The 12,818-nt window shown below is 47.0% G+C and overlaps 2 protein-coding genes across 5 annotated transcripts in view; both read left to right on the top strand.

Annotated features, from left to right (window-relative positions):
• The window catches only part of robo3 (roundabout, axon guidance receptor, homolog 3 (Drosophila)), a 709,023-nt gene that overhangs the window by 398,952 nt on the left and 297,253 nt on the right, over positions 1 to 12,818 (top strand). The gene's annotated exons all lie outside the window — the stretch shown is intronic.
• LOC140398264 (small ribosomal subunit protein uS8-like) lies at positions 3,266 to 3,759 on the top strand. The gene has a single exon (XM_072486722.1). It carries the CDS (start codon positions 3,319 to 3,321, stop codon positions 3,709 to 3,711), a length of 393 nt encoding a protein of 130 aa, XP_072342823.1. The 5' UTR covers positions 3,266 to 3,318; the 3' UTR covers positions 3,712 to 3,759.

Genomic DNA, 12,818 nt, shown 5'->3' on the forward strand with positions numbered 1-12,818 from the left:
TACCTCTACCATTAGTTATTGCTCTGAAAGTGCTCATTCACACATCACAAATGCAAGTGAAACCTTTTCTCTACATATGACAAACTCACCAAGGCATTGCAACTGTGAGAAACATCAAGATAGATTTTCAATTTTCCCAATATAGAAATGGCTCACTGTGGTGATATACATCACTGTAAGTACACAAAGGGTTAATGTACATACACTACACCTAGCTAGACACTAGAGGGAACACCAGAGACATGACATACAGGCAGTCAACCAATAGGTCAGTAAGATAGGACACGACCAATGGGCATTCAAGATACACACAGAGGTGACACTACCACAGGAGGGCGTTACACCAACCCCTATATAAGGACACAGCACACATGATCTTCCTCTTTCCAGTGGAGACACTCAGTGAGTACAGACACAGGGTTGATTGAACATCACTCCCACCACGTGGATTGTAGCAGACTGGTTCATCAGTCTGAGTAGCTATAGCAGGATTAACAGTATCGTCAAATCCAAGTAGGAGAATTGTTAATAGTTTAATAAATGTGTTAAAGCTATCTCCAAGTCTGAATCTTCCTTTGTCAGAGTGCACATCAAGGAAGCAGCTTATGCTATGTCAAGAGCATAACAAAACATGGTTCCAGGAGTGAACTGTTTCAATCCATATAGTTAAAACTCAGCAAGCAGTGACTACCAGCAACAGCAGCCAGGCAAGATGATGTTCGAGATTCCGGTTCCACAGCAGCTCAGGTACCAAGACAAGCTCAGTGAAAACTGGCATTGGTTCAGGCAGAGATTCGAGATCTACTTGGGAGCGTCCGACCTAGATGGCATGGCGGATGCAGAGAAAATAAAGCTTCTACTTACCATTGCGGGTCCAGAAGCAGTTGAAATCTTCCAGACCTTCAAATATTCAAAGGGGCAAAACAAGAGCGATTTCCAGGCAGTCCTGGACAAATTCCAAGAATTCTGCGAGGAACATACAAGAAGAAAAGGTAAAAGAGGCGCCAAAACTCACCACGAGGTAGGCTTGCAGCAACGAACGGCAGTTTTGAATTGCAGTCATCTTGGAAAAGGTGCTGCACATGCGCAGTTGCGCGAAGAGCGCACAGAACGGGAAGGTCCGTTTGCGCATGTGCAAGAAGCCACGCATGCACAATTAAGAACAAGGCCCCAAGTAAAGGAACAGCGATCTGCGCATGCGCAATCGCTTCCTGCGCACTACGTCACACGCTTCATGAGGCCCCGGACCATGCCCACTTAAAGGGGAAATGTCCCCAAAACATTTAAAGCCTCAAAACCAGATTCTTTCACTGGAACGACAGCACAATGCCTGAAATTCGACCAGTAGCTGAAAGTAACCTCTGCTGAACCCTGCAACAAGCAGTTAGCACTGCCCAAAGAGATGATACAGTCCTTGAAGACTATGAGTCAGACCTTGAATTCTTCTTTGGACATTGCGAGCCCAATGCCAGCTCCGACACAAAACGTGATGATATGGTCTTGGAAGACAACGACTCAGTCGAAGCTTTCACCTTGGGACGCCAGCCCAGTACCAAATCCGATCCGCAACTAGACGTGTTGTATTGAAGACCCCGACGACGAGTTCTTCGGATTGGGGAATCTTCAGCCCAGCATATATGACATCCTGACTCGTGAGTGCGGGATTATGCTGCGGCCTGACACCAAGAGACAGAGAGCGGTACAAGCCCACAGAGAGCGGCCTGCTGCCATACAGAGAGTGGTCCACGCACCGCGAAGGGTCCCCGACTCCACACAGAAAGCGATGAAAGACTCCACAGAGAGCTGGTGGACAGACTCCACGAGAGAAGCAACGCAAGACTCCAGAGCGCAGTCCTTGCATGAACAAGAAGTGATGACAGTTTCCATAGAGAGACCAATGCACGATTCCACACAAGGAACGCTGCAAGACTCCACAGAGGGAGTGACACAAGCCTCCACAGCGAGCTCGTGGACAGCCTCCACGATAGAAGCAATGCAAGACTCCAAAGCGCAGTCCTTGCATGAACAAGACCATGAGGGTCTAGCAACCTCCTCTGAGCAACCAGCAGCAGACAATGCAAGTCTGCCATGCTCAAGTGAACAACAGAAAGACTATGACAATCTGCCATGCTCAAGTGTACAGCAAGCAGACTATGACAGTCTACCACGCTCCAGTGAACAAGAAGAAGACTCTGACAGTCTACCCAGCTCAAGTGAATGACAAGAACACACTGAGGCTCTACCCACTGTATGTGAGACAAGTGACGATGGCATCCCACTTCCCATACAAGATGTGCAACGTGACAAACCTCAGCTAGAATGTACAGAGGCACTCGACAATTACAGTGAGACTACTGGTGACTCCGGTAGCACCATGTTACTTCAAGCCTCATTCGCTCGCGCCTATCCACAAGCAAATGCATTCCTGACTGTTTTGACTCCGGACGGGGAGCATCACGAAACCTCAGACGATTCAAGTGAACCTGAAATAACTCCGGACGGGGACCATCAAGAAGCCAAAACTGACTCAGGTGAAACAGACCAGACTCCAGACGGGGAGCATCGACAATCCAAAGCTGATTCAAGTCAGCCAGACATGACTCCAGACGGGAAGCGCCGCAAACTCAGTGACGGCACGCTCAAGGAAACAGCAGATGCCACAAAGGACGCTGACACGAGTAACTGTGTGAAGGACTCGTATTATACACAGAGTGTGGTCCTTGAGCACAGCAAACATGACAACAAAACCAACCAACACAACAACAACATCAAAGACAATAACAAGAAGCATACCAAAGGCAACAGCGTCGACAACAAGCACGACAAACGCAACGCCACTGGAACAACGACTGGTACGACATGGTACAACTCTGCAAATGCGGGACACTGTTACTGCTCAGCTCAGTACAATGACATACCATGGCAGGACGATGCATCTTACCACTTCACTTTTGCTGCACTACCAACAGGCAACCTGGCTTTCATGACAGATGCCATCAAGAATTACCACCACAAGCATCGGAAGAAAAAAAAGACTCCAAATCAGACAATGAAGTGATTTGACCACTTCTTGGTTCCTTACGCACAGGGACACTGATGGCGTTCACAAGGACATGCCTCCATCAACATCACCAACTCACCAACCAAACAAGAAAGACACTCGACCATAATACTTAATGGATTTTGGACTCATGCATATGATTTGGACTTATTGTTTAATGATCACAGATATCATAACTTGTACAGGGTAGAAATGTCCCATCAGGCGGTGCGGCCGGGATTTCCTTCTCTTTCCGCCATATTGACCGAAGCGGCATCATGGTGCGCATGAATGTTCTCGCCGATGCCCTGACTAGCATCAACAATGCAGAGAAACGTGGAAAACGGCAGGTTTTCATCCGGCCATGCTCCAAAGTGATTGTGAGATTCCTGACTGTAATGATGAAGCATGGCTACATTGCAGAGTTTGAAATGATTGATGACCACAGGTGTGGGAAAATAGTTGTCAATCTCACAGGCAGACTGAACAAGTGTGGTGTCATTAGCCCCCGATTTGATGTTCAAGTAAAGGAGCTAGAAAGGTGGCAAAATTGTCTACTGCCTTCCCGTCAGTTTGGGTATCTCGTTCTAACGACCTCAGCTGGCATCATGGACCATGAAGAGGCCAAGCGAAAACATACGGGAGGAAAAATCCTCGGATTCTTTTTCTAAAACGTGAAACCAGTCTATAATAAAACATTTGAAACTAAAAAAAAAAAATCATAACTTGTACAGAGTATCACTCACCTACCTAGTTTGTTCAATTTTCTTTAACACTGTACAGAAAATATGTCACACGAAAAAAGTGGGATGTGGTGACATACATCACTGTAAGTACACAAAGGGTTAATGTACATACACTACACCTAGCTAGACACTAGAGGGAACACCAGAGACATGACACACAGGCAGTCAAGCAATAGGTCAGTAAGATAGGACACGACCAATGGGCATTCAAGATACACACAGAGGTGACACCACCACAGGAGGGCATTACACCAACCCATATATAAGGACACAGCACACATGATCTTCCTCTTTCCAGTGGAGACACTCAGTGAGTACAGACACAGGGTTGATTGAACATCACTCCCACCACGAGGATTGTAGCAGACTGGTTCGTCAGTCTGAGTAGCTATTGCAGGATTAACAGTAGCGCGAATCCAAGTAGGAGAATTGTTACTAGTTTAATAAACGTGTTAAAGCTATCTCCAAGTCTGAATCTTCCTTTGTCAGAGTACACATCAAAGAAGCAGCTTATGCTACGTCAAGAGCATAACAAAACACCGCTCCACATTACATTACTTCCTGGTGCTGAAGCTGCGGGCGGAATCATCTGCTCTCTCTAGTGGCATGCTTGGAGGCAGCAAGGGCATTTAATTAGATGAGATGATGGCATACCAGAACCCAGATGTCTCTGGCACAATTAAGTGCTGGGTGGGATGACCCATTGTTGACCTTTTTGACCCGCCACCTATTGAGGCCCTTAAGTGGTCATTAATTGGCACCGCTGGTATTAACCCAGTTGGTCATTTGGACAGTAGCATCGTGACATTGTTACTAGGTTAGTAATTGGGAGGTCTTTACTAATGCTATGGAAGCTTGAGTTCAAATCCTACCACAGCCAGTAGAAGAGTCAGTCTCTGTGGTCAGCGGGTCCGGCTGGTAACCAAAATGCTGGTGGTTCAAGATCATCCAGGGACAAAACCTTCACTGCTTTCTCCCCATCACCTTTCATTCTCACTCAGTTCCAAATTGTCAATGCATACTTAAGTCACAAAGAAGCATTGACCCAGTTGCAGGCGAGCCTGTTGACATCTGGCCTGTAAGACAGGTAAAGCTGTGTGGTCAGCGTGTCACCTCTGGGGAGGAGCGGGGGGCACCGCTCAATCAAAGGCACTCAGTGGCTGATCATTGGGAAGTCGAGGTAGGTGGTTGGACGCTGAGAGCCAGATTCCATCCTCTGCGCTGAACCTTGTGATACACCTCATTTTAGCAATTACCAAAGAAGTAAAGCAAAAGTAATTTGCACACTTTGACTTCATCAACATAATTCCTGGCGATGTTGGATCATACAAGTCTCACCCTGCTCTTCCACCACATCCTGTACCACAGTGTGCCCTGTTGGAGCTGCTCATTATTGAAGGGGCTTTCTTCTGCTGGACTGAGACGGTTATTCTGACTGATCAAGTTGGCTATGATAACAGCCATACTAGAACTGCTGGCTTGGTAACATGGAGACTTGTCATCCCGAATACATGAAGACCTGCACCGTCAGCATTCAGGGAAGACAGTTTTAGGAGAGGGTCCTAAAAGAGGCATTAGACCCCAATGCGAAAAGGTTTATGTCTGCTGTAGCCGAAAGTCCTATACACATATAATTTAGCAATATGGCGAGGAACATGCTTCTGCTGAAGAATGTGTGCAAGTGCATTTCTCACTATATTATTTTAATGTGTAAAATGAGCGCGGTGTCAATGAATTTCTTGGCCCATGTATTTTGACACCTAATCTATTGTTTGCTCACGATGTGATAGGCATTGATCTCTCACTGAAGCACTCTAGGTCATTTAAAATAACCCAGCTAAACAATCTCTGCCCAACTTAAAACTTCAAATCAGAATCTCTCTCCGCCTGTGTTTCTCCGAAGTATCCTGTCTGCCAACTCCTCTTGGTGGTGTTGGGTGTGTTGGATTGGACAGGGTTAGGAGGGGTTAGCAGGGAGTTGCAGTCTGAGCATATCAGTGGTTGAGAGCAGATGATAGTCTCGGTGGGACTCTCATTGCTTTTCCTCACCTGGGGAAATCAGAGTGAATTCAGGCACAGAGAGGCCAGGCATTGATTGTGAGGGATGGATGTTCAAAAAAAACATCTGCCGTGATAAGAGTTGGCAGTGAGAGACATTGCGCAAAGTAATTGCGATGTCCTGACTGACATGGAAGAATTTCAGTGATATGAAAGAATGGATTCTGTATCGATTGCCATCACGGCAATTAGTAACTGTCCGGTCAGGGAAAAATTACTGTCAGTTTAGGGAAACCCACTGACTGAAAAAATTTCATCAAATATTTGCTCATTCTTTTCTTCTGTTATTTGTTATTCCCACAAAGGGTGGGCTTGATTGGTGACCAAAGTGAGCAGCAAAGTGTCCCATTACTGGGTTACAGCTGGGTTGGACATCGACTGACAGAGAGGGTCAGAAAAATTCTTAACTGTTGCATGCCACATAAAGCAGCAAAAATGTGATGATTGCAGCCTTGTTCTGCCGCTTGGGTGATACTGACCTCAAGACAGCTTAGAAGTGTGCAGTTTACCTCACCGCCGCCTTCTTCAGGCCACTTTGGGATGGGCAATAAATGCTGGTCTCGCCAGTGATGCCCACATCCCTCGGACTCGCGGCCGCGGTGGCCGTCCTGGTGGGGAGCGGGGGGGTCAGACTCTGGGGGGGGGGGGGGCCTCCACGACGGCCAGGCCCGTGATCGGCGGCTACCTTCTTCCGCGCCGGCCCACTGTGTGGCTCCGCCATGTTGCATGGGCCCAGCGCGGAAGCAGCCGCCGCACGCCTGCGCGGACCCGCAGCCGGCAGTGCAGGGCTGCGTATCGGCGCCAGAGCTGTATGGAGCACTCCGGCGCCGTGCTGGCCCCCTGTGGGCTTCAGAATCGCTGGGCCAAGAGGCCCGTTGACGCGTGCGTGAAACACTCCAGTGTTTACACCGGCATCAACACTTAGCCGCGTTTTTGCAGAATCCCGGCCCCAGAATTTAGTGTGGAACTGGGGCGGAGAATTAAAATCATTTTGGACTGGAAGCTCAGAATCAAGCTCCTGGACCAAATGGAAGCGTTCTGCGAAGGGATTGGCACTCTGCGTTTGATCTCCCCAGTACAGAGAAGGCAGCACTGTGAGCAGCAAATACAGTGTAATAAACTGAAAGAAGTACAATTAAGTCATTGTTTCAGTGTTTGGTATCAGTGGAAAGGGAGGAGCTAAAAGGGAGGAGTGTGTTGCACCCCTGCATTGGATGATGCCATGAAAGGAAAGGGGCAATGCTAGGCCCTGCTTCAATAGATTTTATACAATTAAGTAAACTGTTGAGGGTTAGTTGGCCTCAATGCTCCCACTTTGTGTGGACAAGTGATGAATGACTTTGTAGTGGGCTGCAGCAGGCTTGCGACTCCTAATTGTAATGTTTCAGCTCTAATGAAATCCCAGGTTGAATTGGACTAATCATATTTGCCCTCCAGGTTCCTGTCAAGAATTTAATAATCCTCGAGTTGTATTAGAAATAGATTGTTCCATTACATTTTGAGCAGATTGAGATGAATATCCTGTGAGGGAAATGTATTGAGTGAGAAGTGATGGAAAGTGAATGAAATTTCCTTTTCTAAAGGGGATTTATTCTCTGGGGCCTGCAGTTAGGTGAGTGGGTTCAGGAGCTGCTGTCGATTAGAATTCAGTCACGTATTTATTTTCTGGCCAGGCAAATATTACCTTTATTTCAATATTTTCAATTGTTGTTGGTTGTGTTTGGATGTTTAACTTACTCCTCAGGAAACGCATATTGGCCCAGTGATAGGATACAGTTCGAAAAACTAATTTAGCTTTTTGAAGGATGACTGAGGTCCTCACATTCCTTCATGTGACCCAGCCTGCAGCCTGCCAGGCCACATGGGAATGCTGTTCCTGTTTATAAGAAACATTTCATCTTTTAAAACCAAACGCAATCACGGGGAGAATGTGCAAACTCCAGAGTCGGGATCAAACCTGGGACCGTGAGGCTGCAGTGCTAACCCACTGTGCCACCGTGCTGCCCTGGGCTAGGATTTATTTCCCATCCCTGTGTACTCTTGATTTGAGTGGCTAATATCTGGTATGTCTCCCTTGTGGGGACCATCAATTGGATTCAATTTGAATTTGAATTGGTTTTTGGAGCAGGCAAGGAGCTGGATTAGGGGTTTGTCCCTGTCCACACTCTGAGCCCTGGCTTTGTAACTCTGATAAATTAATTTTTAAAAAATCTGCTAGGCCATTCCAGAGAGCGTTCCTGAGAGTCACATTGCTGTGAATTTGGAGTCGTATGTAAGCCAGATCGGGCAGATTTCCTTCCCTAAAGGGCATTAGAGAACCAGATGTTTTTTTACGACAATCGGTTCATGGTCATCATTAGACTTTTGATTCCAGGGGCGAGATTCTCCGACCCCCCGCTGGGTCGGAGAATCGCCGGGGGCTGGCGTGAATCCCGCCCCCGCCGGTTGCCGAAGTCTCCACCACCGGATATTCGGCGGGGGCGGGTATCGCGCCGCGCCCCCCCCCCCCCCCCCCGCTCGATTCTCCGGCCCGCATGGGCCGAAGTCCCGCCGCTAAAATGCCTGTCCCGCCGGCGTAAATTAAACCACCTACCGTACCGGTGGGACAAGGTGGCGCAGGCGGGCTCCGGGGTCCTGGGGGGGGGCGCGGGCCGATCTGGCCCCGGGGCGTGCCCCCACGGTGGCCTGACCGTGGGGGCACTCTTTCCCTTCCGCCTCTGCCACGGTCTCCACCATGGCGGAGGCGGAAGAGACTCCCTCCACTGCGCATGCGCGGGAATGCCGTCAGCGGCCGCTGACGCTCCTGCGCATGTGCAGCCCGGAGATGTCATTTCCGCGCCAGCTGGCGGGGCACCAAAGGCCTTTTCCGCCAGCTGGCGGGGCGGAAATTCGTCCGGTGCCGACCTAGCCCCTCAATGTTGGGGCTCGGCCCCCAAAGATGCGGAGCATTCCGCACCTTTGGGGCGACGCGATGCCTGTCTGATTTGCGCTGTTTTGGACGCCAGTCGGCGGACATCGCGCCGTTTCCGGAGAATTTCGCCCCAGGTTTTTATTGAATTCACATTTCACCATCTGCTGTAGTGGGATTTGAACCCGGGTCCCGAGAAGCATTACTCTGGGTCTCTGGATTACTAGTCGAGTGACAATACCACTACTCCACTGCCTACCCTTATATTTGCAACTTTGCAGCAGTAGGAGAGTGGTTTTTAAAAAAATTAAATCAGCCGGTGCTAACATTGCAAATCCCTCCTTGGTTCTCCTGCCTGGAGCCTGCTTTTCTCACTGAGCATGGGAAGGAACTGGAGTCTTGCTATTCTCAGTCTACTGGATGATTCTTCCAAGAAGGCAGCTTTCTTGACACTTGTCACCTTCAGGCTCCAGGTATTATGGTGTTTTTATCCATGCCCATAAAAGAAATGGCACAGCGGTTAGCCTCACAGCACTAGGTTCCCGAGTTCGGCCTTGGTTGACTGTCTGTGTGAAGTTTGCACTTTCTCCCCGTGTCTGCATAGGTTTCCTCCGGGTGCTCCGGTTTCCTGCCCCAGTCCAAAGATGTGCAGGTTAGTTGGATTGGCCATGCTAAGTTACCTCTGAATGTCTAACGGTGTGCAGGTTAGGTGAGGTTATGGGGAGTGAGGCAGGGGAGTGGACCTAGTTAGGGCACTGTTTTGGAGGGTTAGTGCGGACTTGATGGGCCGGATGGCCTCCTTCTGCACAGTAGGGATTCTATGGTTCTATGATTCGAAGTGTTATGGGCCAGGGTTTAGAAAACACCAAAGTATATTATGGAGTTCACCTGACCTATAACTGTTTATTGATTTTGGTTACGATGAGCACAAGAGCCTGCCTTTCAGGTGTTATTCAACAGAGTTCTTAGATGTTTTTCATCAAAAAAACTAGCTTTATTCTACGAATTTAGTTAACATTTGTATAAACACACACAGTAAGAATGTTTATCAACTACAAACATAAAGACCCCACACAGCTATGTATAACCCTTAATGAATTCCCCCTTAACTGTTCCAATTCAATAACAAAATCCAAATAAAATCAGAAACCCCTTTTCAAAGGCGTGACCCAGCACACGGCATTCTTACTGGTATACGACTTGTTATTGACACTCTGTTCCCCTTTTTAAATAGCAGATTTGAATTCCTTCCAGAAAGCAATTATCCCTCTTAAATTATCAAGCAGTCTGGAAACAGCTTTTAAAATGAAGATAGAGAGACACATCTATCAACCTGTGCAGTTCCAACCAGTCCAAAACTTAAAGCGAAAGTAAAACAAACTCACAGATCCACAGCCCAACTCCACCCATACAAATGACATCACTGAAGCCATATGATGATACAAAAACCTTTCTTAAAGGGACACTCCCATGACATAAGGAAGAGTTGATCAAGTGCCAATATGCCACTTCTGCCATTCATTGTAACTTTGATCAGGGACCAATGGGTGTGGCTTTGGGGAAAAGGTGAAAGGCAGGCCAGCAAATGAGAATCGTAGGAACTGATTGAGAAGGAGGGAGTAGGGTTAGAGCTTTTTTTGACCAGGAGTCCAGAATATATGCTGATTGCATCATTCCAATTTATTTTGGTTTAGGAAGCTGAAATCGAATAGAAGACTATTATTTAAAATAAACTGTCAAGGATTCATTAAGATGCAACTATTTGCATATATCCAACCCATATTTCCCCCTTATATATTCTGGTCCCTGAATTTATTCTCTCTTTAAATTAGATATCCATTTGAAATCAAGTTTTCAGATCAGATCTGTGCTTTTTTTAATGTCAGGCTGATAAGGGTGCATGATCTTTCCCATCACCTGCTCTCTCTTAATGTCCAGCGTAACCGTCAGTCGGATATCTGATCAGGTTGGCAGTGATGTAAAAGTGTGAAAGATCAGAGTAAGTTCATGTTCCCCGGGTAGGAGTAGTGACCTTCATCAATTTCAAACAAACCTCTTTTGAGTGAACTCCAACTTTTCATATTCACTTTTCTCTTATATCGCTTATTAAATTAACAATGAATCTGTAATCATTATCTATATATTATGTGTGGGGACCCAGGCAAGTGACCACGAGGAGGCGATATTGGATGTGGAACAAAAGGTTTAATGTGCAATAGCTACTTACACTCGGACTGGGCTAAATCGCTGGCTTTTAAAGCAGACCAAGGCAGGCCAGCAGCACGGTTCAATTCCCGTACCAGCCTCCCCGAACAGGCGCCAGACTGTGGCGGCTCGGGGCTTTTCACAGTAACTTCATTGAAGCCTACCCGTGACAATAAGCGATTTTCATTTTCACTCTCCACCTCCCGAAGGGTCTCCTGCTCCCGGACCACACTTGGCTTGGGGTTTTCATGTCCACTGAGCTTCGCAGTTAAGGATTTTGCCCCAATCCTTCTTTGGTGCAGAATCTATTCAGGTGAGGCCACGGGGAACCTAATGGTCCAGACCCCGTGGCCTCTGTTGGAGTTTAACACCATGTGTGTATAATATATATATTCTATAATGTATAATAGCGTGTGTTGCTTGTAAGTCACATTTACAAAACATGTTAGTTAAGCCACAACTAGAGTATTGCGTGCAGTTCTGGAATCCACATTATAGGAGGGATGTGACAGCATTGGAAAGAGTGAAGAGGGGATTTACCACGATATCACCTGGACTGGAGAGTTTTACTTATGAAGAGAGATTGGATAGACTTGGATTGTTTTCCTTGGAGCAGAGGAGACTGGGGGGGGAGGGGGGGGGGGGAATGATTGAGATGTATACAATTATGAGGGGCATAGATAGAGTAGACAGTAAGAAAGCTTTCCCTTTGGTGGAGGGATCAATGACCAGGGGACACAGATTTAAGGTAAGGGACAGGAGGTTTGGAGGGGGTATGAGGACAAACTTTAAAAAAAAATTTAAAAATAAATTTAGAGTACCCAATTAATTTATTCCAATTAAAGGGCGATTTAGTGTGGCCAATCCACCTAGCCTGCACATCTTTGGGTTGTGGGGGCGAAGAGGACAAACTTTTTTATCCAGAGGGTGGTGGGAGTTTGAAAATCGCTGTCTGAAAGGGCGGTGGAGACAAAGACCCTCATATCATTTAAGTTGTATTTAGATGTGCACTTGTAATCTGAAGGTATACAAGGCTGTGGGCCATGTGCTGGGAAATGGGATTGGAATAGTTAGGTGGTTGTTTTGGTCTGGCTTAGACTTGATGGGCCTAATGGCCTTTTTGTACTGTATGACTCTATGACGCTATGACTTCCTTTCATACTTTTCCTGCAACACTTTGCTTATCACAATCCTATAGTTGTGATCAGCATAAGCAACATCAACTTTTTTTTAGCACATGCAGTAATCACCAAGCCGGACAGTAGCTTCTACAGTGTCTAAATGGAGTCCTCTGAGCCTTCTGCTGACTTTTATCAGGGGGCAGTCTTCAATGATGTGAGTCAATGGTTAGTGTGCACTGCAGCTGCAGTCCGGGTTTCCCTGAAAAGGCCCCATTTGCGACAACATCAACAATGAGCAGATATATTTAGATATATCGGCTTGTATTTATGCAACAGCTTTGACATTGGAGCACATCCCAAAATACTTCACCAAGACCTAAGACACATTTATATGGTTGCATAGATTTGGATAATTTTGACTTCAGCGAAAGGAGAATTGAAGAAGGGTTTGGCACAACAAATGTTTACTCGATTAATTCCTGGATTGTCCTATGAGGCGAGATTGAGTAAAATGGGCCTATATTCTCGAGAGTTTTGATCAATGTGAGGTGATCTCATTAAAACATATATCCGGCACTGGAGGGGTTCTGGAGAGGAGTGGTGGGAGCAATATCTCAGGTGGTGAAAGTCCGGGCCAAGCCAAGCTGGGGGCAAGCAATATTTGGAGTAGTGGACGAATCGGGAGTGCAGGAGGCGAAAGAGGCCAGCATTCTGGCCTTTGCGTCCCTAGTAGCCCGGCG

This window comes from Scyliorhinus torazame, chromosome 21, assembly GCF_047496885.1.
Source record: "Scyliorhinus torazame isolate Kashiwa2021f chromosome 21, sScyTor2.1, whole genome shotgun sequence".
Classification (NCBI taxonomy): Eukaryota; Metazoa; Chordata; class Chondrichthyes; order Carcharhiniformes; family Scyliorhinidae; genus Scyliorhinus; species Scyliorhinus torazame.

Bases quoted from the DNA above. Each gene is read 5' to 3' on its own strand.
- LOC140398264 (XM_072486722.1), top strand. From the start codon at position 3,319: ATGGTGCGCATGAATGTTCTCGCCGATGCCCTGACTAGCATCAACAAT.